Genomic DNA, 27,738 nt, shown 5'->3' with positions numbered 1-27,738 from the left:
ATCCCAACAGTCAGATTTGCAGTGTATCACAGATCACATGTAAGCTGTTGGAAAAAAAAATCTCTTCCCCTGTGACAGTTATGATGGAAATTTATAATGTAACTAAATATCAGTTCATTTTTACCCGTGTCTGCCCGTACATTAGAAAAAACACAGTACCAGATTGTGAACGTCTAATGCAAGTAAAATTCCTCCATTCAAAACCGTAAGTACAGCGTTCACTATTAATTTAACGCTTAAAAAGTAAAAAGATGCCACTTCTTAATTTGTACATTTCACTGCTTTAAACAGAGACGCTACCAACGGGGGGCCGGGGGGCCCTGGCCAACCCCCTGGCAAAACTGTCCTAATAATGTAAAAATGTTGCAGAAAAGCTGGTGCCAATCCCTGGACAGATCGCTGGTGCATCTCAGGGACAACACAGAGACAGGCAACATGATCGAATGCTTATTTTTCTTTCCTGAACAAGTTTGCTCTTAAAGTTAACTCCACTCTGAGAAAGTGAATCTTAAGCTGCTTCTGCTGACAATCATTAAAGTGATGGTTGGGACTTCCAGTCAATTAAAACAGATTAACATGGATTTCCAAATGTTTTTTGATTTTCAGATGTACCTGTTTTATGTCACATCAACTTTAATAGCGGGAAATTAACCAGGCATACAACTCCCAAAAAGTGGATTCTGTTCATCTGGACTTTTTTCAGTGGGACAAACATTATGTCACTCATCCAAGTAACTTCTTCAGTCTCATATAGGGAATGTTTTTCAAGTAACCTATATTTGATGGCAGCATATTAAAACTGGAAATTCAGTTTTTGGTGTGCCCCCCCATATTTTTAGTGGCCCCTATAAGGCCACCCCTATGAAAAAATTCTGGATGCACCCCTTGCTGTACAGTACATATTTCATATTCTTGCTCAAAAAAGGTCAACCTATCATGAGTTCAGAAAAACAATGTTTCTTAAGTTTATTTTAAGAAGGTGATTTTTGTGATGCCTCCATGCTACCAGCAGCCATGGCTACCCAACTGAGAGAGATGGATTTAAAGCAGGGTTGTCATTTTAATACACATTTAATTACTATCTTGTTATAAAAAAAAGAAGTCAGCACAAATCTCTGAGCTTATAATGTATATACATATTTATAATTTGACCTCCACACAGTGTATTGCTTATCATTATTTGTGTTGAATTACAGTGTTTTAGCCCACTTTAATGACATGAAACGTGATATAGTGTCGCAACAAAAACGTTGGGTGTTCCGCCTCGGGAGTGAGAACAAGCTCAGTGTCCTCACAATTTTTGTCCTCAGCACCACCTAGTGGAGGACACCATGATTTATTAGAGAAGAGAAGAGAGGGTTTCTGGATATTTACTTTACAGCATTGAATGCTGAACTCCTATTTAAAGTAATTTTGAAATTTTCCACAAGAGCCTGTTTATGTGGCTCATTGTTTGATTTATTATTTGAATAAATCATAAAGCTGTTTTTCATTCTTTTAACACTGCACATCATCACCAAATGGATGAAAGAAAGTATTAACAATTGATATGAACTCATTTTAAATGATGGTTTTAGAATATTTAATAGATTTTTTTTATCCCTCTTTGGATCTTGATGTTATTGATACATGGCAGTTTGCTTGTCTTTCCTTTTGCCTTCTAGAGACCCAATAACAAAACCAATGTTGTTTTTGAATCTAATTATCCAGTCACACATGTGTGATGTGTCTGTAAGAGTTAGTTTTCTTTTCTCTCTTTTTTTCTTTTTTTTGGGCATTTTTTATTTTATATTTTTATTTATTTATTTATTTGATTTGCCTGTCCCTTTTGGATCTTTAGCCATCAGAATTGTTGTCTGAAGGCCAAGAAAGATGCCAAGCGGATTTACTTTACCAATTGGATCATCATGGCCTTGCCATATTGGTCCATTTAATTATGTATTTAATTATAATTATGTATTTATTTGCTTTGGTTTTCGGTTGTTACAGACGGGACAGACATGACTGGGGGATAGGACAGGGAGAAAGAATGAAAGAAAGAGAGGGAGAGAAAGAAAAATAGAGGGGAGAAGAGACGGTGAGAAAGGGGGGAAGAAAAAAAAAGAAAAACAAACACAACACCTGGATCACCTGTATAAGAAAAAACAGAAGAGAAAACAAACCAAAAAGAGCAACATAATAAATACAACACCATCACAATAAACTAGCTAACAGTAGATAACAGTAGATACTAAATATTAAATGTTATTGTGCAGCACGCAAGATCGACAGCGCACAATGTGCTTTGAGGTAGCAGCCAAGAAAGGTGTAGTTTGTGTCTGTGAACACCCGTGTGCACACCTGTGTGGCTCAGCACGCTTCTATTCAAAAGGTTTCTCCATGTAACGATCTGCAAGGGAGTGTGGGGAGCCATAGCCCCGTGCCCCAGGGCATGAAGCAGGTATTGAGGAGATCCAGGCCCCAGACATCCAGAGGCCCCAGAGTACGAGGACCCAAGGAGGACCACCACAGGGGCAACTGTGCCACCCTCCTGGGAAGAGCTGAGGAGAGCCCCAAACGAGAGGTCACCCAGCAGCCACGAAGCAGAGGCCAGAGGGGGTTGCTGTGACGTGCCCGCGGGCTCTTCCGGCAGCCAGCTGTGCCAGAGAGGACCAGGCCTCAGGCCCAGAGGCCAGAGGCTTGAGGGCACCCCACCCCCCGGAAGGGGCCCAGCCGAGCCACAGGCACCAGGTCCCGCCAATCGGCCACCAGGAGTGAGTTAGTATTTTCTAACTGGTTGATTTCATTGTGCTTTGGCGGATGGGAGTAAATATATATTACTGTCTGTAAGCGACTGTGTGAACATTGCTTTATTGTAAAGATGAAGGTCACCTGGACCCAAACCTAGTAATTCAACAAAAATAATGGTCAGTGAGACAGTTTGTGACAAGAAGGTCATGGCGGCTCATTGTGCAGACTGTCCTGTAATTATGAAACAGAAAGTTTTGTTAATTCACAGAAAATGTCCTTCTTTTTGTCTTCATTTATTGTTTTTCTCCAAAGAAAACAAAAAAAAAACCCCACACAAACAAATTTCCTTAGGCAGTGAAAAAAGAATTTTTTTCTCATTTAGTTATTTATCTGTTACTTAATTACTTTAGTGCTGTATAAATAGCCTTGGGGGAGGTCTTCATCAATAAGACAGTCTGTAAAACTCATGAAAATGTATACCCTCCTTCACTTATTATTAGTCTTTGTTGGGACAATTCTGGCCCCTGGGCTTTATGTTTGACACACCTGTTTTAAAGCCTCCAGAGAATATCAGCGCTGTCCGCAGCTAGAAGCCTGTAAAAACTTTCTTTTCCACATAACTGTATGACTGCAAACATATCTGTTATGCAGGGACTTTGATGCTTTGCTGCTATGATGAGTTGTTACTAAATTTATACAAGCGCACACACACAAACAAGCAACCACACATTCTGCAGTTATTTCCAGCGTGCCCTGTGGAGCCACTGACATCCAGCTAAATCCGTAGATGTTCAGGTAGATTGAATTACATGAGAAGCCCACTCCACTGTCGCAACATTGGTAACAGCGGCACACGGTGGACCCTCAATCCAGTGTACTGGCCAGTTTTTCACCATCTCAGAAGCCAAAATAAGCTGATGAATAAATCCAAACAGGTACTGTGACATACTAAACATACAATGAGAAATTGTGCATGAAAGTGTGTGTCTGCCTCCTGAGAAGTTTTTTAAAACTCTACCTGGGAGAGTTTTAAAGACTCTTACAGTATTGATAAGTATGTAGCATTTTATCTGCTTAAATCTTGGCAAGAAAACAAGACAGCTTAAGTCTGTATTTGCATTTTCAAGTGAACTTTGACAAACTGTGTTGTTTGAAGTTTCCTAAATTGCTTTTCAGAAACTCATACCAACTTTCTCGGTGTTGTCTTTAATAAAATCAGCAATATAAGAGTTGTACTGTTTGACATCATTACTGTATGTGTGTTTCAGATGGTGATACACGATGTGTTAATAATAGGAAGTGGCCCTCATGCCCTAACCCTGGCTAGCTTGCTATGTAGCAATGACTGGGACCCAAAATCAGATGTTAGACATGACTCGCTGTTCTCCACCTCCACCACCAAGTCTCAGCCAAGCACAGAAACATCCAGCAACAAGCCCAATACTAGCAAGATGAAGAGGAAGAAGAGGGCAACAGATGGTATGGTGTGCTTATCTTTACTTTCTCAAAACTGGGAAGATGTTAGGATTGTTACTGAGAATCTGAGTGTTCACAGGGAAACATTTTCAGGCAATTAACCAAACCGTCCAGGCAAAATGAACTGAAGACAGATTGTTTGAACCGTTTTAAGCAGAAATGCCAGACGTAATGTAACCCTCTGTTTATAAAGGGTTTGCACTTTATTTTAAAAAGCAGAGAATATTATTGGGCTGTTGGTCAGACAAAACAAGTAGATTGAAGAACATGAGTGATGAGAAACTGGGAGTTTTTCATAGTTTTGTAATATTTTGTTAACTAAACTACAAATGATAAAAATCTAAAGTATCTTATTACGAATAAATAAAATTCAAGTATCCACACAAACTGAACCAGATAATTTAGATTTTTTTTAGTCATTTAGACTTTTTCTGGATAGTTTTTAAATTGACTGTTTAAAAAAAAAGCCGGCTTTTGTAATTCGCCAATTTTTCAGACATAACTGAGTTTTATGTGAACATGATAATGAGACTGAAGACGCACTTATTTTGATATCCACTGATGCTGTAAATAAGAATGAACAGTTCTCTCTGTTCTCTTTGTTGACAAATTAAATATTCTACAGGCCAGGCGATGGAGGTGCAACATGCAAAGTTAACCACATCGGAGAGGACAGTTTGTTCCCCACTCAGTCTCAGAGTGGTGGACACCTATGGAGAGTGGACTGCTCTGTGGGAGAGCCAGTTCACAGCTCTGAACATCCCTCATCTGCGCTCACACTCGCTGGTGCACACAGACCCTCTTAATAAGGTAGAAGCACAATCGACTTCCCCTACTGTGGAAATGAGGTACGAATAAGAACGGTGTTAACGTGTGAATATTTGTCCTGACAGAAAGCGCTGCAGGAATTTGCTTTAAGGTGCGAGCGCTCGGCAGAGCTTCATAGCCTCCCAGAGCAGGTTTATATTCTGGATGAAAACGCGTTCTTTAACGACATGAGGCTCAGCAAGAAAGAGAGGAAACGTCTAAACATCAGCTCTGGGCTAAAGAAGAGTTTGTCCTTCAGTCTGCCAGGAGCAAAACTAAGTGTGGATTTCTTCAAGGAGCAGGTGAGAGCAGCTGTGTGTGTAAATAGCATGTGTGCTTGTCTTGTTTGAAGGTGCACTGCATTGATTGGTGCACTTTGTAAGCTTTGATTGCTGCTCTTTTAACACCACATTTGTGTTACTGAATAAGAGAAGTTTGCATGCAAAACAGAATATAAACTTTGAAACTTTGAATCCTAAAATGAGACATTTCTTTTAGACAATGTGATTTCTTCTCTACCTGTTGCTGTTGGGGGAGCATCAAAGTTTGGAACAGAGCTGTGCTTTAGGATTTTAATTTTGTTTTTAGATTCAGCTTGTTCAAACAGTGGGATTTCTTGTCAGCTTTTATTATTTTGAAGATGTCTAGTTTTAGTTTAGTTTTTATTAGCTTCATAGTTAAGTCTTTTTAATTTTTAATGTATGGAGGACATATGCCAGAGGCAACATTTAAGAATGTAAGAAAACCAGCAAGCTAATACAATAAGAACATCAATATTTGAAAACTATTGACTCGTGGTCTTCTAGACATCCATCACAGACTCATCAAACCTTATTCTTATAATTTAAGAAATAATCCAACTAATTTTATATCCTCCATATTTTATTTTAGTTGGTTTTACAACTTCACAAAATTAGTTTAGTTAGTTTCAATGTTATATTTGTTTTTAACAGTTGTAGTTTTTATCTTTTATTTTGGTCAACTCAAATATTTTTTTCACACCTACTTTTAGGTTTGAGTTTAGTTTTCACTATTAAAAAAAACTTTGCAACAATGTAACTAATGTTGCATGACATCTTCTGCTGCTTCGAGAAACTCACCAAAACACCAACGGCAACAATAAACTGCTAATTGCTACTACTTATCCTACCAAATTTAAGCAGCATGAGCACCAAAATTTGAGAATTGCTGTTTCCTTAGCTATTTCAGTTAAAACACAGGTGGAGAGATACAAATTGGACAAAGTGCTGCTGAAGGGAACAGTGGAGCACATCACCCCTGTGAAGGAAGACGAAACAGAGATGAAAGACGAGAACTTGAAACAGGAGGAGGAAAATCAGAGTGACGTCTTCAAAGTGTCTGATGCAAAGAGAAATGGGGCGGGGAAGACAGCTAAATATTTTCAAGTCCAACTTGAAGATGGCACCATCCTAAGAGCCTACCAGGTCGTCATGGCAACAGGTCCGACCCGTGCCCAGATGGCGAACATCCCATCGTGGGTGAAAAGCATTGGTGAAAGCTACCCAGAGGAGCGTTTACTGCATACAGTTCATCTCATGCATCATCTGCCGAATTCTAAGCAAAAACCTCGAGAAACAAATTGTGTGAGAGACAAAGATACTTTCGCTCCTCAAGGTATGTGAGATTTCTTTTAGAAATAATTTGATTACATAAACATTAAAGCTTTAGTGACCCAGTATCTTAAAGTAAAACTCCGCTTTGTGAGTTGTTTGCACATTTCCTAGAATGTTATAACCTTTGCTTTCTGATAAATGTCTTTGCTTCTGCAGACTTCATTGGCCATTTGGCACCTATCCTCACACCTGCTCCTCTCTGTGCAAATACTGTGTGCTTGTGTGTTTCTGTCATTGTATGTAGTCTGTGAGCCCGGCCAGAGAGTAATGGTCATTGGTGGAGGTCTGACCAGCGCTCACGTCATCTCAGTTGCACTGCAACAAGGTGCCAGCCATGTGACATGGGTTATGAGAAAACACCTCCAGGTTTAGAGACTGTAAAACGGCACATGAACCAAAAATTAATAATAATTCTGTCCAACTCGAGTACACATTTTAGCTCGTGTTGTTTTCTTCCACAGCTGAAACAGTTTGACGTGGGTGACGTTGAGAGTTTGGTGGGTCGTTACTCTCATGTGGAGCACGGCATCAAGATGGATGGCCAAGCCTACCTACGGCAGTTCTACAATGAGAGGAGTCTCCACAAACGCCTTGCAATGATTCATCAGGCAAGGAAGGGAGGGGCCGTCACCCCGGAGGCCTACATCCAGCTGCAGCCATTCATAGTGAACGGACAGGTGGATGTGAAGACGTACTGTCAGGTTTGTATTCAGTGTAGAAGGTCCCAAGAGTAAAATGAGATATGACCCACCAAGTAATGACAAACTTCTGAGTTCTACTACCTTTCCAGCATCCTAATGTGGACAAGTCACCCATGTTTGAGTTGCACAATGCAGTTACCTCACTGGCTTGACAGTGTGATAACTGCATTGTGTGCATTGTATGTCAAATAAGGCCTATAATGAACAGGGAGATAAAGAATCTCACACCGTCTAGGTGAGTGAAGCCAGCTGGTGCTACAGAAACCAGGTCTGGAGCCTTTCCCTCACCACCGGGGAGCACTGGACTGGAGATAAGATTTGGATTGCCACCGGCTGCAAACTTGATGTGAAACAGGACCCATTACTTTCTGAAGTGATGAAGGAATTCCCAATTCAGGTGTGTTATGTAGAGAAATGTGTAGTGTTTGTGCATGTACAACACAGAAGTGTATTGTACATGCACAAAGGTTTTGGAAATTACTTGGATGATGAGGAATTTTTTTATGTTTTCATGTAGTTTTTTTCTGCAATCAGTCTCTGGATATAAAAATAAATTATTGATGACATGTGTTTTGTGTTCTTTAGGTGATAGACGGATGGCCGTGCATAACGGAAAGCTTACAGTGGACAGAAGAATGCCCACTCTACCTGATGGGGCAGTACGCAGCTCTTCAGGTAAGTTTTACAAATTGTATTTGAAGTGATTTTTTTTTTTAGTTATATTACAGGCTGTCCGTGCCTTTCCCCCCAATTTCTCACATAGGTTGGACCTCATGCAGTAAACCTCGCAGGAGGACAGGCTGCCAGCATGAGGATTGCCAAGGACATTATAGGCCGTCATCAGCAGAAGGGTGGGCAGGCTGTTGAACTAAGTGGACAAAAACCAAAAACTGAAGAATACATTCAACAGATGCGAGGTCTGTTTTGGCTGTAAAATGACCACTTAGCCTGAGAAAGTCAAAAATAGCTGCTAGCCATTGCTCAAAAATAGAAGTCATCTCTTCCTGTTTATCTTGGTCAAGGTGTACTTGGAGAATAATAAATGTGGATGACTGAATATATGATCAAGTTTGGGAACTTCAACAAATGTGGTTTTAATAAAACGTTGATTTTTATGGGTACTTTATTTATGGGCTGTCAGACATACAGTCCCGATCAAAGTTTAAGCCCACTAGAAAAATGGGAACGTTGTGGGGTTGTTGAACTGCATAAACAGGGTCTCTCGCAGCACGCCATCACTACTGAGATGGGGCGCAGTAAGATAGTCATTTGGAATTTCTTAAATGATCCTGAGGATCATGGAACAAAAACGTCAAGTGGAAGACCTAAGAAATTTCACCAGCACTGAGTGAAAAAATTGGGTGAAAAAACTTGTTGTTTATTTGTTTAATAAATTTTGATCAACAAACTTTCCTTGTCTAATCATGCCCCATGGTGTGGTCTTTCTTTACTTGTGACTTCTTGATGTTGATAAATACAGTAAGTGAAAAAATATATATAATATACATAATAATGTTCAACACATTATGCTTCTGCTCTAAGGTCCTGCCTCCATGTACTTATGCAATTAATCACAGGACAGCTGGACAGGTGTGTTTATAAATAATATTAATTTAGGCCAATTTTCTTATCCATATTTTTGACCTGAGGGTAGAATTGATTGTGAACCGGAAAGAGAAAATGCTTATGAACTTGCAAATTAAAAACGTGATGCATTTAAGGTCATCCCGTTTGGTTTTTATTTAAGACGAGAATTTGTTCCACTGTGTGATGGCCGAGTTTCTTTTCTTTGAGATAGTTTCTCCTGCCTCAGAGAAAATCCTCTCACATGGAACAGAAGACGCTGGAGTGCAGAAAGTGTAGATATACAGGTATACCGTCTTCCTGGGTCCCACAGACAGCTAAAAAGAATTTTTAAAAAAAATTAAATTGTTGCGCATTTTGTAGAATAACATTTTAAGATTATTTTAAAAATGCATATTTTTTTAATATTAAATTTAAGTCAAATGGAAGTGTTTCTTAAGTTATATAAGGATATTTATATTATGAAAAGCAGATTTCTGACATTTTAAGTTTTTCACATTTTAAGATAAAAAAATAAACACACAAAACAAAAACAAACAAGAACTGAAAGCTGGCAAACCCACCCAACTGACCAAAAATCAACTCAAAATGCTCCCTGGCTGTAGCCCAGGTGGCAGAGCAGGTCAGCCACATGATCGAAGTAGCAACAGGAGAGGGAGGGGGAGAGAATGAGAGCAGAAGAAGCAGCTGTGCCATGTGCAGCGCAATGACAGAATGGCTTTGTGTCTTTTTCCATTCTAGCTGAAGTCCGGGACAAACTGTGTTCCTTCTCAGCTCAATACGAAATGCGTAATATTTCCGTCTTTTTACGGGATGGTTGGCAACTCTACTAACTAACCTTATGAATACAATAAAATTCACTATCAAATGTTACTGAATCTGTGGAAGCTACGCCATACCAAACAACTGAGTTATTTTTACACACCGGCCATGCATCTGGCCAATCCACCACCTCTCTTACTTACAGTGGGGCAAAAAAGTATTTAGTCAGCCACCGATTGTGCAAGTTCCCCCACTTAAAATGATGACAGAGGTCAGTAATTTGCACCAGAGGTACACTTCAACTGTGAGAGACAGAATGTGAAAAAAATATCCATGAATTCACATGGTAGGATTTGTAAAGAATTTATTCGTCAATTAGGGTGGAAAATAAGTATTTGGTCACCTCAAACAAGGAAAATCTCTGGCTCTCACAGACCTGTAACGTCTTCTGTAAGAAGCTTTTCTGTCCCCCACTCGTTACCTGTATGAATAACACCTGTTTGAACTCATCATCTGTATAAAAGACACCTGTCCACAGCCTCAAACAGTCAGACTCCAAACGCCGCCATGGCCAAGACCAAAGAGCTTTCGAAGGACACCAGGAAAAGTATTGTAGACCTGCACCAGACTGGGAAGAGTGAATCTACAATAGGCAAGCAGCTTGGTGTGGAAAAAATCAACTGTGGGAGCAATCATCAGAAAATGGAAGACATACAAGACCACTGATAATCTCCCTCGATCTGGGGCTCCACGCAAGATCTCATCCCGTGGGGTCAAAATGATCATGAGAACGGTGAGCAAAGATCCCAGAACCACACGGGGGGACCTGGTGAATGACCTGCAGAGAGCTGGGACCAAAGTAACAAAGGGCACCATCAGTAACACACTACAACGGCAGGGAATCAAATCCCGCAGTGCCAGACGTGTTCCGCTGCTGAAGCCAGTGCATGTCCAAGCCCGTCTGAAGTTTGCCAGAGAGCACATGGATGATACAGCAGAGGATTGGGAGAATGTCATGTGGTCAGATGAAACCAAAGTAGAACTTTTTGGTATAAACTCAACTCGTCGTGTTTGGAGGAAGAAGAATACTGAGTTGCATCCCAAGAACACCATACCTACTGTGAAGCATGGGGGTGGAAACATCATGCTCTGGGGCTGTTTTTCTGCCAAGGGGACAGGACGACTGATCCGTGTTAAGGACAGAATGAATGGGGCCATGTATCGTGAGATTTTGAGCCAAAACCTCCTTCCATCAGTGAGAACTTTGAAGATGAAACGAGGCTGGGTCTTCCAACATGACAATGATCCAAAACACACCGCCCGGGCAACAAAGGAGTGGCTCCGTAAGAAGCATTTGAAAGTCCTGGAGTGGCCTAGCCAGTCTCCAGACCTCAACCCCATAGAAAACCTGTGGCGGGAGTTGAAAGTCCGTGTTGCTCGGCGACAGCCCCAAAACATCACTGCTCTCGAGAAGATCTGCATGGAGGAATGGGCCAAAATACCAGCTACTGTGTGTGCAAACCTGGTAAAGACCTATAGTAAATGTTTGACCTCTGTTATTGCCAACAAAGGTTATGTTACAAAGTATTGAGTTGTATTTTTGTTATTGACCAAATACTTATTTTCCACCCTGATTTACGAATAAATTCTTTACAAATCCTACCATGTGGATTCATGGATTTTTTTATTATTATTTTTTTCACATTCTGTCTCTCACAGTTGAAGTGTACCTCTGGTGCAAATTACTGACCTCTGTCATCATTTTAGGTGGGGGAACTTGCACAATCGGTGGCTGACTAAATACTTTTTTGCCCCACTGTACTTAGGCTTGATGATACAAATACGATACTGATAGCAATACTTAATAAATGCAAGACATCAGACTACTTGTTGTTATTGTCTAATTATGAAGAATTATCCTACAAGAAAAAACCTGAAACATCAATACCCACATTTTAGAATATTCAATTAACAATCATTCAAAACAAATGTGACTGAAAATAATAATAAAGCTGAGAAAGATTTTCTCAAGTTCTATCTTCCTTTTTTATGTATGAAATATTTTGAGTTGCATTTTTATTTTTAAAGCCCACAGTAACTGTTTTACTGCAAGTATGCTGTATATTTGAATGAGACCTACTCTATATAAGTCACTTTAATTGCTCTACAGCCTTACTGACAGAATCAGGCCAACTGAATTGATGTGAGGTGATTTCAGAGACACATATTACTCCAAGCTAAACTCATACATATATTTTTGTAGCATGTATTTATTTCATTACTAATTTCACATCCATATTTATACTACACGTCCGACAAGAGCTCCACGTTCTCCCTCTGTACTCGTGCCTGCCTGCAACAAAGCGAGCGCGAGCGATGTCTGTCTCGCGCTAGCAGCGCCTGTCCATCATATATTTATCATCATATTCTGTATTATAATTAACTTTTTTGTGTTTGATAAGGTTTGTGGTCTTGCCGCATATGTCACAGACTGTATATTGGCTGTTTACACGACTCCACTTAACTCATTCACTGCCAGCCATGCTGGCAGTGAATGAGTTAAACCCATTGACTCATTCACTGCAATTGACGGCTATAGACGTCAATGGCAGTAAATGAGTTAAGACTAACTAAATGAGCGAACACGCGTGAGCCTGTATAAATTTATACGGCTCCATTTATACAGCCGTATTTTGCGTATCACGACGACAGGGGGGAAAAGAAGTAGTTCCTACCATTCCTAATTACTTTCTATTTTGTTCATGTTACTGATAAAATCCAAATTTGCCCAGATTACTAAAATATTGATATGTTAATATGAGAATCGATTCTTGAACATAAATATCTGCTATGGGAGGAGTCGATACTTCAGTATATTTCACGAAACTGCTCAAGCACCTGCTGTTGGGATTTTGGAGGACTGCAGGAGAGCAGGTTTGAAGCAATGATTGTGGCTTATATGTTTATGACCTATACTGCAGCCAGATGGCAGGGGGCGATAGAAACGGTTTAAAGAGGTTGAAAACCGCGCCCCGTGTGCCCGCAGTGGGCAAATACCTGCGCCTAGGGACACAACCGTTGCGGCATTTAATCATAAGGCTGAAAAATGATTAGTCATCCCTCCGCCCAAAACACAAACATACACACGCTTCCGCCCCTGGCTTGTTATAGTAGGCTGCAATCTGAGCAGGTGAAGTTCCAGAAAAAAACTCGCTCCTGTCCGGCAGGTGAGTACAAGCTAACAAGCTTGTATGAGCTGGATATAGCCTCTAAAAAGAAGTAGACGGCTAGTGCTTCTACAGAGTGAGAACGGGCTTGTTCTTTACCGTGGTATGCTTTTTTTCTGTAAACGTCATTCTCCAGTCGCATTTAAACATTGCCGAAAGGGTTTTTCATGGCAGGTAATGCAGTACGGTGCGCCTTTATTTCCTAGAAAATGACGCAGTGTGGTTAAAGTTGTTCACTGAACAGAAAACAAGGGACTGCTGGTCACGTGATCACCAGACCAGACTGCAAATCGGCTTCAAATCATCAACGGACATCGTTTCAGGAAGTGATCACACAACAGAGCCGGGAGCGAAAAGAGACGGCGTAGGCCTAACAAGGTCTGAAGAAGTATCAAATGAATACAGCGAAAGTTACAGGACCGAGCCGACAGCGAGAACTGATGATCAGCTGACCGATCAGCTGATCACTGCCGTCAGAGTCTATGAGCTTTTCGCAGTGGCGCCATATCAGCTGAGATCCTCCAGTTCGCCCAATCAAGTGTTTAAAAATCGGGGAATGAAATAGGGGCTATTTTGTCATATCTTGGTATTTTACAGTATTTTATTTCAGAATAGTCGCCTACAGCAGAGTTGAGGTTTTTTCTTAAGGATGAAATAATTAATAATCTATTAAAAACGTTTTTTTTTACTTTGAGACTTCTAAGTCATTTGAGACACTACAGTCAATAAATACAGATTTTTTTTTTAGAAAAGAAAGGTGAACTGAAACTTACACTGGTGCATTTTAAGAGTAAGGAAGTGCTTTAATAGATAAAGATGGAGAGTTGAAATCTGAGTAATAGATATAAAATGAAAATTATTCACAAAAGTTATTACAAGTAGCGAATCAACAAATAAAAAAGGCATGTCACGGGTAAAATAAAGATTTTCTTCTTATTATTATCCTTTTTTTAGTGAATGCTGAGGTATGTTATGTATTGTTTTATATCATTGTTTTGAATGTTTATGTATATGTTGTACACGTTGTAGTGACTACCGAAATCTTCCCCAGAACGATGAATGTGAGGAGAGTGCAAAAGACAGTTCTGAGTGTGGAACAGGAAGAGGGGCTCGGCGCTCGGGTCCGCAGGAGCATTGGGAGAAAGGAGGTACGCTCTTCAGCTGTCATGCTGCTTGCTGAAAATGCACTCAACAGCACTCCTCAAACATATGCTGCATATTTTATTTCCAGCTGAGGAACCTGGATCCTTTTTTGATGCTGGATGAGTTTAGAGTGAGCAAGCCAGCGGGATTTCCAGACCATCCTCACAGAGGATTTGAGACGGTGAGGCTGTGTGAGTGTGTGACCAAAGATTTACAAGTTCCAGATTCTCAAGTTGGGGAATTTGCTGCTCTTCCTTCCTGCGTTTGGTCTTTCTGTTTGGGGGGGGAGCAATCAGTTTTGTATTTTTCCTTTAGAAAATTATGAGAATTCTTTCAGTGTTTTACAACACTTAATAGACAAAAAAAGAAAAGATTTAAAATTTGCATTTTTAAAATCAAAATCTGCAACACTGCAACAGGTTGCAAAGCAGCGTATGAATGTACAACGTGAAAGTACTGCAGTTGTCAACCTTTCAACTAAACGTTGTCACACAGTTTAACTAGTATATCACCAGCAGGTGAAATTCCTCCTTTTGTCACTAGATGGTGACATCAGGACAAGGCCCAGGAGATAAATGTACCACATTCATTTATACAAACATTATTTCAGGTTGATTGACCTTTTTAAAACATAGATAAAGTCCAAGGTAGAAGAAACACTAATATTTCATGCCACTGTAAAGTTTGCATAAACTCACCTTTTACCCAGAATGCTTTGCAAGGAAACGTGCAAAGAATCAAATGAAGAAAAAAAAAATCCCCTATTTTGAAATGACCAAATGCCCCAGCTATTAGTGGAGCAACTTTACTTTTGTGGGAGAGGTTATTTTAAAATAAATGCCAAATATTTGTGCATATTTTTTTACTGAATTTGTGATCCACATTTAGAAGCTTGAAGCTCTAAATGTGATTTTTTTTAAAGCAAATTATTTTTTAAAAGGTGATGTTGTCTTCACCTTTTGCATTTTACTCATTAATCGTTTTATGGATCACACAAATTAAATATGAAGTAGCCAAAGCTCTTTCTAGAATGGACATCACAATTTACACAAAACATCAGCAAAGCTGCTACCATAGCTATGAATCAATGAAGTGTGGCAGGCTTGACTTGTGTCTTCATAGTCTTGAAAACCCAGACGTTGTCCTTAGATTGCCGGACTTCCCCCAACTTTATTTGATTTGGCAGATGCGACTTAAATCTCCTGGTGTGGGTGGACAGGACTAGGCTTCACTCCCAGCATGCCTTTCAGCAGGTGTGTTTGTACACACTTACATGACTTTTGAAATCACACAGCTGTGGAGACAGATCGCATGCAGTTCACTGTGGGAGCCCAAGCGTTCCTCTCTTACACAGATGTTCACCTTTGAGCTTTTGACCTTACTGTCAGTACTTCTCTTCCTGTCTACTCTGACCACTCTGAAAAAAAGTCCATATTTTTAAAAGTTCCTGCTTAAAAATAAGTGAAAACAAGCCTTTTTGTGTTAATGAAGCAAATAAATCAATGGTAGAGTTAATGAAAAAAATGTTTATGTTTTATAAAGGATTTTGCCAAAACCTGTTTAGTAAAGGTGCCATAAAAGGGAAAAACTCTAATCATGCCTTTTTTCAATTTTAACTGTGACTAAATACTGATAATGGGTGATTATGCTGTTTATATGTGTCTTTCAGGTAACATATCTTTTAGAGGGGAGCATAGCTCATGAAGACTTTTGCGGCCATTCAGGACGACTGAAATCTGGAGATCTGCAAGTATGGCTTTCTACAAGGGGACCTCTAATGATTTTTCCTATGTATACAGTATACTGTTAAAGTGGTGGATGCTCATATTAAACAAGGTCAAAGTTTCAAATAAGGAGTTCTGCACTGGCAGGAGTATTCCCTCTGAGCTAAAACCTCAGACCTTGTTCAACAAATCATACACTGTACATAAAAGATGGAAAGAGCCATCATGATGTCACCCTTTAATTTTTATGCCGCGTTTTTGTAACTGACTTCGACTAGAAAGTTAGCCAGAGTTCATAAGTTACCAGCTAAGCTTGGCTAGCAAGGTACCTCCATATATGACATACCTACGGTGGCTGGGAAGTGCAAAGCGCAACAAATTAAAAAACGGCAACAAATTAAAAATCCGCAACAAATTAAAAAACGGCAACAAATTAAAAATCCGCAACAAATTAAAAAAACGGCAACAAATTAAAAAACCACAACAAATAAAAATCCACAACAAATTAAAAAACCGCAACAAATTAAAAATCCACAACAAATTAAAAAACTGCAACAAATTAAAAATCCACAAAAAATTTAAAAAACCGCAACAAATTAAAAATCCACAAAAAATTTTAAAAACCGCAACAAATTAAAAAACCGCAACAAATTAAAAATCCACAACAAATTAAAAATTCACAACAAATTAAAATCCAACAATTAAAAACCGCAACAAATTAAAAATCCGCAACAAATTAAAAAACCGCAACAAATTAAAAAACCGCAACAAATTAAAAATCCACAAAAAATTAAAAATCCACAAAAAATTAAAAATTCACAACAAATTTAAAAAAACGCAACAAATTTAAAAAACGCAACAAATTAAAAATCCTTGACGGAAAGGGATTGTCTGAAATACCGGAAGTGACAAAACGATTAGCCTAATAGGGCTTTTGGAGAGTGATGTCACGAGAGGGGGTGTGGCCAGGATTTTTGGTTGAGGCGCCATGTTTCTGGGCCGAACAAAGCGCTAGCGAAAGAGGAGCGAAAGTACACGGATAACCCCAGCTATGGTTCGTACTTGCTGTGCGGTCGGTTGTAAAGTTAGATCGCACGACCGGCAAGGGAATAAGGTTGAAAATGGTTTATCTTTTCATTCTTTCCCCACCTGGAAGCAACATGAGGCAGCTCATGTATCGGATGTTACCAAAAGAAGGCGTCTAGTCTGGATAGCAGCTGTGAGACGAGCTGATATCCAGTTCTCTTCCATCTCCAAATATCTGTTGGTGTGCTCCAGACATTTTCATTCCGGTAAGTTATGGATATGTTCATATCACTCTTTATCCGGTCTTTTAAGTCTGACATCACTAGCCGTGTCTTGGTCAAACTCCGCTGCAGGTCCATAAATCACACAATCACTGTGGCATCACTGAGTGTTGAAAAACTATCTAAAGTCTTTCATCTGTAATAAAATGATCAGCGTTCTGCTCTACCATGTGTAACAATTGAGTTTATCATCCAGGCATCCATGAAAACGAAATTAGCAGGAAGTTAGCTCGCTAGATTTCATCTAAATACAATATAGCATGTCCTAACTGAGGGATTTTGGAAACAAATTCAAACGTACAGCTCTGCTATCACTTCCAACATAAATGAAGACAGAAAACTAAACAGCAGTGACGTTTGTAGGGTTACTGAAGTTTGGCTAGCTGGTGTATAACGATGTGCTACGTGACGGCTAGCGACACAGCTATGTGAGCAATATATAAACACTCTAACTTTTTCCACTTGATAAAAGTTATCGTGAGGATTCTCGGTGGTCAGGAACAAATGTAATCTCATGGCAGGATGCTGTAAACGGACCAAACTTCAGCCAGGAGAACAACTGAGATAATCCATCCACAAGGATGAATAGGATTAGTCATTCATATACTGCTGCATGGGCTGGGCTGTAGCTACATTGTAAGGTTTTAAAAACTGAGCTTTCAAATGATTAGTGGTGATAGAAGCAGAGGGAGGCCAACAGTGATCACTTACTGTTTTTAGGAGTTTTTTGAGATTAAATAGAAGACAATACAAAACATTAAACATGTTAACAACACAAAACCCATATTAAACGCAGACTACTTTAGGCCTGGAAGCAGGATTTGTCACACCATCACTTAAAGACCAGATAGCCTATTAGTTTTCTTTTCGATGCACTCTGAGGTCATAGCAAATTAGAAAAAAAAACATCCTAATGAGTGATTTTGCAGAACTACGTTCTATTTATAGACTTGCTAATTATTTGGCATTATTGCAGCAAACCAGCCAATGAAATGGATGAAACATCGTGACTGGGTTCCAGCGCTACACAAGGGACCTGCTTCAAACATACCACCATGCCAATCAGATTACTTCTTCCATGTGAGGGTGAAGAGGTGACCCTTCTGGATAAGACAGTAAAGGTTTGCTGCCGTTTTGGTGAACAGTGTGGTAGTAAAACCAGGGAAAAATGAAACTTGCTCCTGTTAAATATTCTTAAGTCTTGTGCTGTATAGAATTTGTTTCCAAAATCCCTCAGTTAGGACATGCTATATTGTATTTAGATGAAATCTAGCGAGCTAACTTCCTGCTAATTTCGTTTTCATGGATGCCTGGATGATAAACTCAATTGTTACACATGGTAGAGCAGAACGCTGATCATTTTATTACAGATGAAAGACTTTAGATAGTTTTTCAACACTCAGTGATGCCACAGTGATCGTGTGATTTATGGACCTGCAGCGGAGTTTGACCAAGACACGGCTAGTGATGTCAGACTTAAAAGACTGGATAAAGAGTGATATGAACATATCTATAACTTACCGGAATGAAAATGTCTGGAGCACACCAACAGATATTTGGAGATGGAAGAGAACTGGATATCAGCTCGTCTCACAGCTGCTATCCAGACTAGACGCCTTCTTTTGGTAACATCCGATACATGAGCTGCCTCATGTTGCTTCCAGGTGGGGAAAGAATGAAAAGATAAACCATTTTCAACCTTATTCCCTTGCCGGTCGTGCGATCTAACTTTACAACCGACCGCACAGCAAGTACGAACCATAGCTGGGGTTATCCGTGTACTTTCGCTCCTCTTTCGCTAGCGCTTTGTTCGGCCCAGAAACATGGCGCCTCAACCAAAAATCCTGGCCACACCCCCTCTCGTGACATCACTCTCCAAAAGCCCTATTAGGCTAATCGTTTTGTCACTTCCGGTATTTCAGACAATCCCTTTCTGTCAAGGATTTTTAATTTGTTGCCGTTTTTTAATTTGTTGCGGATTTTTAATTTCTTGCGCTTTGCACTTCCCAGCCGCTGTACATACCAGCTAATTAGTGCAACAGTCAAAGAAAATACTAAAATTCCGATGATTCAACTAAAATGTTCCACCAATGCCAAACAGGGTACATTTCAGCCATTTGAATTAGCAATGCCGAAGTTTTAAGAGACAACTAAGACTTTAGCTGACTCCATTTGGTAAGTTCAATATTTTTATCACAATTTAAACAAGAGTGCTAACAAATCAACACTCTATAGTTGTCATAAAAAGGGAAATTAGTTTTAGAGACCAAAACCAAACTTGGATATAGCCCTTATAAATCTGGAGATTTTATGGATTCATTCACTCTTCAAGACAGCCTCAAGTGGTCATTCAGGTAGCTGTTCTTTTTTTTTCACTCCCACAGTGGCTTAATTTTCCAGTCCCAGAGGCTGCCAGTTGGCACTGATATGTGGATTTTGAACCAAGCACAGCTGTTTCCCAGTATATCCAGTGTTTGCACTAAGCCGCTATTGACTATAGCCTCATATTTGGATTCAGTAAGGCTTCAACAGTAGAACAAGACTTAAGTTTATGAGAGCATATGAATCCTCACAAAACTCATTACATATGCATTACAATGTTGTGCACTCACACTAATTGGATATTGTGCCCTCTGGGATGTTTCCTCTGTTTTAAAGTAGTAAAGCAATATTCACACAAACACAGCCCACTGACTCAGTTTCAGTGTGCAGCAGAGGTTTAGTCAGTTCAGCTGGATTTGTTCTAACCCACCCCGTGCACCCTCAGTTGGCTCTTGTGGGAGCTGCAGATGCTCAAACAGACGCCTGCCTGTCCTAACTGAAAATCTAGACTATGTAGATGAAAGCAGGTTTTCATTAGAGGAAGAGGTGAAAGAAGCGATCAGCAAAGAAAATGTTTGAGAATGTTCTTGGGTTAAGTTCAGATATGATGGAGCGTCGTAATGATTTTAGATGGTGACTCATTTTTTAAATCCAAACCAGAAGCTTTGTTCTAAGTTACAGATATTTCATGCCTATTTAATGATAACATATATTTTGAAATTATTTTCAAATTTTATTCTCTGGGATTTCCTAAGGGTTTGTACTAATTTTCTGCTACATTTATACATCTTTAATTTTCCAGTTTACATCAAGTAACTGATAAATAAAAACCTGCATGATGAACACTCTTAGATAAATGATAAGTGGGCAGATATAGTTAAACAAGGTTGTGAGCTCAAATTTCTAAAGGAGATGAGGAGAGACTCCCAATCTAAATTCGCAATTTTTTTCAAAGACTATCAGTGGTTCTAGTTGCTTCTGGGCTGTGCTGTGTGGGGTTTTTTTTGTTTTTTTTTGTTTAGGTGGCTGTCAAACAGTATTACAGGACACCCGCCTAGAAAAACCCAATAAATATAGTTGCACTTAGTTTAAGTTATATTTCATTATTTGTGTACATACACACTCAGTGGAAGTGTTTGCTTGCCTGCCTTCTATCTCTTCTATCTAAAAAACACACATTGGCATACTGGTGACACCAGACCAAAAATGAGGGGATCACCAAGGTTTCAACACATCCTCTCAGGGAGATTTATGTCTGTACAAAATTTCAACATCCACTGTCAGCTTTTCAAAGCTGTTTTTTCCAAAGTGATGAATCAGTCGCTGATCACCACCATCCACACGTGTTAGGCCCTACACCAAACCATTGAAATGCAAATAGTATCCAGCCCACCTCTAATCCAAACACAAAATTCAAAAAGACAATAATAAACTGTAATTTTTTTCATTAGTCCTATCATACACATGCTTGCACATCATTTGTGACTGTGTCTTTTGTACATGTGAATTATTTCTCCTTGTCCACCAGTGGATGACTGCAGGACGGGGGGTGGTCCATGCTGAGATGCCCATGTCAGAGGAGCCGGTAGTGGGCTTACAGTTGTGGGTTAACCTGTCAAGGCAAGAAAAGATGGTGGAACCTGCGTACCAGGAGCTTAAAGGCTCAGATATCCCCAAACCCAGCCAGGGAGGAGTTGCAGTCACTGTGATATCTGGAGAAGCTTTAGGAGCTAAGGTGTGTGCATGTGTGTTTGTTTTTATAATTCATCTGCAGGGATCTGATGTCACTAAAACCTTTGTCCTACCAAGTCTATCAGACTAGCACCCTAAAACTGGGCATGGTGTTTAGTTTCCTGTTAGCTGCTGATCTCATGATGATTGCTCATTTGCTGGATGCTTGAGGCAAAAAGGAAAAACCTACAAACAGTATGTGGGTGTGTGTGTGCATCTAGGATAGGGGAAGGAGCCTGTTACTGCACTGTTTGACCAGAGTGAGTGTAAGCAGTGTCTGAAAAGAGGAAACTACAAATAAAAAGCAGATTGTTTAGCGCCGTGAGGGTTGACTTGTTAGTTAGTTGTGGTTTGCCTTTGTGCTTGTTCTAATACTTTTGTGAACATCGGTGGAAGTTGATGTGGAGGTTGCTTAAGGAAGTGGGCACTATTGACACATTTTAGGTTAAATGTAAGACTGAAAGTGAAGGAAACTGATGCAACTAGTTGTTTGAAGTATGTGTTTGTGTTCATCCATGTATGTGGACTCTAATATACCGACAATCAGAATGTTTTATTAATACCAGAAGACATTATGTTGTCAGTGTTCCTCACGACAGTAAGAATAGTAACTAAACAAACTAAATTAAATAATACAATATATTACACACTTGTACAGTGAGGGATTGTATAGTGAGAAATGACCAAAGTTCCCAAGTCCATAGTAAAAGGACTTGGAAACAGTTTGCTGCTTGTGATATACATACGTGTGTGTGTGTGTGTGTGTGTGTGTGTGTGTGTGTGTGTGTGTGTGTGTGTGTGTGTGTGTGTGTGTGTGTGTGTGATGAACAAGGTTACTGCTGGTAACATTAAATCCTCTGATGTGTGCTGTGTAAAAAGAACAGTTCAAAGAAAGCATTAAAAGCCTCAAATGACACCAACATTACATTTATTGGTTAATTAAGCTCCATCACTTTGGTCTCCTGCCATCGTATCTATTTTTTAAACCGGCAAGTTAGTTTAAATTTAATTGTGCCCAGTTTTATTCCCACACTTTGTAAATGTTTTCACAAGACACTTTTAATTGCTGTTTACAGTACAGCCTTCTTGGGACAGCAAACATGTCACAATACACATCTGGAACAAAAATAAAGAGACCAAAGTGGAAAAAAATGTAGCCTATGACTGTTACTGAGTCCCTCAAAGGAAGACATAAATAAACAAAGTACTACATGAATGTGATAATAATAATAATAATAATGGATTGGATTTATATAGCGCTTTTCAAGGCACCCAAAGCGCTTTACAATGCCACTATTCATTCACTCTCACATTCACACACTGGTAGAGGCAAGCTACGGTTGTAGCCACAGCTGCCCTGGGGCAGACTGACAGAAGCGAGGCTGCCATATCGCGCCATCGGCTCCTCTGGCCAACACCAGAGATGACATTCACATTTGAAGCAGACTTTTTTCCTTATCTTAATGCATTTATGTCAAAGCACTAATCATGTGTCTGAACTATAGACTAACATAATTATTACAGTGGAATTGTTTTTCTGGTTAACTGACCAGTATTTGCTTGCTTTTGGCAATATTCTGGGTCTCTACTAACGTCTGAGGGAAATGCGTGAATCTTATATCCTCACATGCTTCACCAGCTATTTGTTAAAAACGTCTGCTTGCTGTTTGATGTTGCGCAGGAGGTGTAGCGCTCTTTTCTGTTGAAAACAACTGCCTGTTACAGATAACAACAATGGAGAAAGAGAATATGCAGCAGTTAGCTATGCAGCTGATAAACTGCAATACAAAACTCATAAAAACTGTGTTTTCAGTCATGTGCTGTGAGAAATTATATTTGCGAGTATTGCACCGGTACGTGTTACATAGGTGCCTGGTGGAGTGCGATGTGGAGTCAGCTATGGTAAATTAGGACTAGTAGTCTTAATAACTGTTTAACAATTACTCAAATATACTCAAATATTTTATATCTTCAAACAGAAGAATAACTGTGTAACTCTCCTTGTTGCTGTCTTGCTCTCTCTTGTTTTCTTTTTCTGTTTCCTTTTGCTTTTGTTTAGTCCAAGATCTACACGAGAACTCCGACGTTATACCTGGACTTCAAATTGCAGGCAGGGGCCACGCATGTGCAGCCTGTCCCTCAAGGTAGGAAAAATTAGAAACTAGTTTATCTAACATGAGTTGATAATAATAAAATTCTTAATCATGTCTTTGATGATGCTTACATAAACATCTTGTGGTCACTCTGGGACTGACGCCATCTGTTACTGAAATATTGGTTCTCCAGTGTTGTTGCCAGGAGGGGACTGTGTTCTCCACAGGCTGTGTTGAATATTGGCATATTTGTGAAAGAGACAGAACAATGACTAATGCTTCTGGATATAAGAAGTGTTTCAACCTACTTTTTTCTAAAGCAACAGTAAAACAAACTCAAAACAAATGTTTGGCTTTTAAAATAAGACTTTTTAGAATAAAAATTAGGTTGAATCCATGATTAATAAAGCCTCTTGTTTCTATCCATGATACTACTTTGAGACTTGGTATTCTATAATCTTCAAATTTTCATATGTTCCTTTTTCCAATAAATAAATAAATAAAAATCCTAGATCACAGCACAAAATGTAAATAGCAAAATGCATCTGCAAATAATAAGGCTTTATTTCATTAAAACATAAATGACCTGTCAAATGTTAAAACTGAGAAGTTGTGAATTAAATTAAATTTATGTCAGTGTCGACAACCTTTTTTCCGATGCCTACAAATGTCCAAAAACACAATAAATTCAGGTGGAGGTGAATTGTCTTTTGAAACGATTGACCTATTTTGTTATTACGCCTGTACTTAAGATATGATGTTTCTGTGCTTGACAGGTTGGACCACGTTCATCTACACACTATCAGGATCCACTCATGTTGGTAAGTTTCTTCTTTATTTGACTAATTATTACTTTCCTAATACCTATTTTATTGTTTCTTATTGTTTAACAGCTCAGATTAATGTAAGGAGATTGGTTGTGCTCCACCTGAATTCTTCTGAAAGTTGATCTGGTCATTTTTGTGTGAGCTTGCTGGCAGGCAGACAGCCTTTCGAGGGTAGTGCTCTGTTTGGATTTGTGCACCGGTTTCCCTCCTTGCTCGTCCTGGGGCCTTATCAACGTTACAAAAATGTGTGTGATCTCAGTCCAGCTGCATCTTCCTTTCAGCTTGATGGATATCGACTGTCACTCAGCTATGATCTCTTTAGACTAGATCACTGCAGGTGGTCCATCATCTCTGGAAATATAATAGTGCACATGTGTGTAAAATACCACCATCTCACTGCTTGGCTTCTTATCAGTGAGCTTATGTTCATGTTATAATTCAGTCCGTGTTCCTGTTTGGTCGGTGAACTATATTGTTTCATGCTTATTGAACAGCATGGTGTGATCAGGGAATTCCCCTCACATGCGAACAAACTCTCTCAGAGAATGAACTCATTTTCAGAGGCTTTGTTAGTTTGTTGAAACCTGTTGTGTTCTGTCAGAATTTCCCTTTTAATATCCTTCATTATGATTCAGTTGCTCCATTGTTACACTGCAGGGTCTCTCAGACTGGCTGTAATTTCGAGCAGATGTTTGATGACACGAGAGGATGAAAATGAGTGCTAAGATTAAAGAAGTTATTTGATTTTAAAGTCTCTAACTCTACAGGCAGTCCTCCCAAATCAGCACCAGCTGGCTTTGATGAATGAATCCAACACAAGTGGGATTGGCTGTGTTTCTCAGCATTTAGTGTTGGTGTTGCGAACAAACTGCTCAAGCAGGTTGAAAATGTAAATGGCTGAAACGTGGAGGTGGCAAATTTACTCTTTGTTGCTAATGATGCTTATTTTGACTCACAAGCCCCAAACTTAATCACTTATATTTGTATTTTGTGTTGCTCTGTACATGATTTATGATGAAGTACAATTCTATGGATGAAATGTGTACTCAGTTTCATTCGTCATAAGAAAAAAATGGGATTAATGTGGCAAAATGCTGGGAAACTGTCACATTTAGAAATATAAATGAAGAATTTAACAAATATTATTATTATTATCATTATCAATATGTCAAACTTATAATATGTTTGAGATCATTTATGGCATCTTAAAACAAGTATGAATACCTTTACTCAAAGCAAAAATATATAAACTGATGTCAGTATAAAACGTGAGATCATCACATTGAATTGTTTTGCAGCACGGTAAAAGATACAAATATCACGCAGCTGAACTTGTGCTTTGCTTTTACTCGCTCACAAATATCATGCCTGGAATATTGGACTTCCCTTTCTTTTCAAGGCCCAGATGAGGAGCAGCAGCAGGTGGAGCCTCATCACACTGTGGTGTTTGGGGATGGAGACTGTGTCAAATTTGAAAACAAGGTTAGAAAAATGTCTTTCACCAGTAGTATGCTATGGGAATTTTCCACCCCCATGTCATCTAGTGGTGTCTGTGAAGGTTCTCAGTCATCCAGGTCATCGTAGTCAAAGGAGCTTGCGAAGAAGCTCTAGTGGTGATTTTTCTGCCTTTGTGAGGTGTTTTTAGTGTGAACTGTCAAGATGCAAGATGCTGAACCCTAGATCTTTCCTCATGCAGTGTGATTGGTAGAAAGCACTTAACACTTTAGAATAAAGTGTCTTGTAAATGAGACTTGTAGTAAAAGTGCTATTAAAGCACCAGTCCATTTACCAAATGGTGAACATGTCTTTAGTCCCTATCTCTAAGCGGGGAGCTACTGACTTTGAATTGTGAAAAACTTTAGTCTGTCCACTTTAAATTCAAACAAATATTACTTCATTTCTTCTTGTGTTTTTTTTCCTTAGGGCTCCGAGGTTTCCCATTTTGTGCTGATCGCTGGACAACCAATCAACGAGCCTGTGGTACAACACGGTTAGTCATTGGTGTCCTTTCCTCCATGCCGGCACAAAGTCACTGACAGACAAAAAAAGATGCTTTGTGTTTTTAGGGTATAGTTGATGTAACACAGCTGTGATGTAACACTCGTGTTGTGTCTGCTGTTCAGGTCCATTTGTCATGACCACAGAGGACGAGATCAGAGAAGCTTTCAGAGACTACCAGAATGGCAGAAATGGCTTTGAGAGGGCTCCAAACTGGAGATCCAAGATCAGGGATTCTGTTTGACCACCATATCCTGACACTCTTTTTACCCTTCAGAAAACATTTGTTACTACAGAAAAAACATAAGGTGGTTTTAGTTTGGGATAATCATATAAAGATGGGAAAAGTTTAGTTTTTGAGAACTTGTTTTTATTTATTAATCTTTCATTTATGTGTGATTAAATTAAACTTGTTACATGAAATGACCACAGCAGGAAATATGCTTGTAAGAACTTCGTTGTGTTTTGGGAGTTTTTGGGAGTCCCAGAGTTATTATGGCCACTACAGGTCACTGTCAACAAAGTGTTTCAAAGGGTTGCTGTTTGCACAAACAACCTGTGGAGCTGTTTCAATCGGGGGGCAATCATTATCATTTAAGTGAGAGTTAGAGCACTGTGCAAAAGTCTTGAGCCACACCTTATTTCTTTATTCCAAAGTCTGAACCAACAATTCTCCAGACTTCCTTGACTGTTTTATTTTTTGTAAAACCATTTAATACTGACCAATTAATCATTCAAGAGATAAGCCAGTGTTGTTGTTACACATAACAGGCAACTTAACAAAGAACCTATTTTAAATTGGCACTTTGTTACTAGCAGCCTCTCACAAAAACACACAATTTATTCCCATTTTTGTAGCTGAATCTCTGAAAAATGCCAAAGAAAACATAGTTTGACAGACAGAAATGAGTAATTATGTACCAGCAAGGTGATTTCCGAAGAGGTATCAGCATGATGTGCAGTGTGTCCTTAAAACAAACAGCAGAAACTGGGCAGGAGAAATGGAGGACAAAAGAACAAAGCCGGAAAAATTATCTACAGGAAATGAGTAGTATCAGAAAGTCATGTTCTTAAGAAATAGGCGAAAAACCTGACACAGGAGCTTAGAGATGTATCTGACCTTTCATTTGATCCATCTTTGGAAAGCTTTAAAGCACAAATTGACCTTCAAACTTGTTAGATTTGCCTTATACTGTATTTCCATGCATGTATAAATATGTTTCAGTAAATTGTTGCACCTATTTCCCATTTTCCTGGCAAAATATAAAGACATGAGTGGTGACTTCTGCATAGTCATAGCAGATTAATAGACTAGATGCCATGTGTAAATGCTCTTCTCAGATGTACTCATGCTTTCTTTGGTGCCGGAAATGAAAGTGAAAGATTTAAGGTTTGATCAATGACCACTATAAGAATCATCCGTGTTATTTTACACACTGGTTTGTCAGCATTTCTGTCCAAATTTAACCACAATAAAAGTTTCTATGCTAAATAAAATGTACATAATTGCAAGCCTTGTGCTCCTACTTCTCTCCCCTTCTTGCTGTCTCTTCTCAGCCAACATCTGAGGTTCATTTTCCACAAACATCTGAAAACACAATTTCAATTCCCAGTTTGCTCTGCCTTCTCCTCTCTCTCAACATTACAAATAAAAGTTTGAGCATAATATAAC

At 39.2% G+C, this 27,738-nt stretch overlaps 2 protein-coding genes across 9 annotated transcripts; both read left to right on the top strand.

Moving 5' to 3' along the window:
* Positions 1-3,495: 3,495 nt before the first annotated feature.
* On the top strand, positions 3,496-8,814 carry zgc:113276 (uncharacterized protein LOC553748 homolog). The gene is made up of 10 exons (XM_040012126.1): positions 3,496-3,665; positions 3,999-4,209; positions 4,832-5,016; positions 5,100-5,315; positions 6,234-6,648; positions 6,892-7,013; positions 7,109-7,348; positions 7,584-7,745; positions 7,934-8,023; positions 8,112-8,814. Exons 1-10 carry the CDS (start codon positions 3,540-3,542, stop codon positions 8,280-8,282), a joined length of 1,938 nt encoding a protein of 645 aa, XP_039868060.1. The 5' UTR covers positions 3,496-3,539; the 3' UTR covers positions 8,283-8,814.
* A 3,933-nt stretch (positions 8,815-12,747) lies between these two features.
* pir (pirin) lies at positions 12,748-27,578 on the top strand. 8 transcript variants are annotated; one of them, XM_040011735.1, is made up of 11 exons: positions 12,907-13,024; positions 13,128-13,299; positions 13,973-14,069; positions 14,153-14,245; positions 15,734-15,814; positions 20,946-21,152; positions 23,208-23,292; positions 24,018-24,062; positions 25,468-25,550; positions 25,992-26,058; positions 26,192-27,578. In XM_040011735.1, the coding sequence occupies exons 3-11, from the start codon at positions 13,977-13,979 to the stop codon at positions 26,308-26,310; spliced, it is 873 nt and encodes a 290-aa protein (XP_039867669.1). In that variant the 5' UTR covers positions 12,907-13,024; positions 13,128-13,299; positions 13,973-13,976; the 3' UTR covers positions 26,311-27,578. The 8 variants fall into 8 exon arrangements, with proteins under 8 accessions (XP_039867666.1, XP_039867667.1, XP_039867669.1 ...); XM_040011734.1 differs by having other exon boundaries at positions 13,951-14,069; XM_040011732.1 differs by lacking the exon at positions 13,128-13,299 and having other exon boundaries at positions 12,748-12,921; positions 13,951-14,069.
* Positions 27,579-27,738: the final 160 nt, after the last annotated feature.

Source organism: Simochromis diagramma, unplaced genomic scaffold (genome assembly GCF_900408965.1).
Source record: "Simochromis diagramma unplaced genomic scaffold, fSimDia1.1 OVJJ01000603.1, whole genome shotgun sequence".
Lineage (NCBI taxonomy): Eukaryota > Metazoa > Chordata > Actinopteri > Cichliformes > Cichlidae > Simochromis > Simochromis diagramma.
This window is presented reverse-complemented; position numbering and strand designations above follow the sequence as displayed.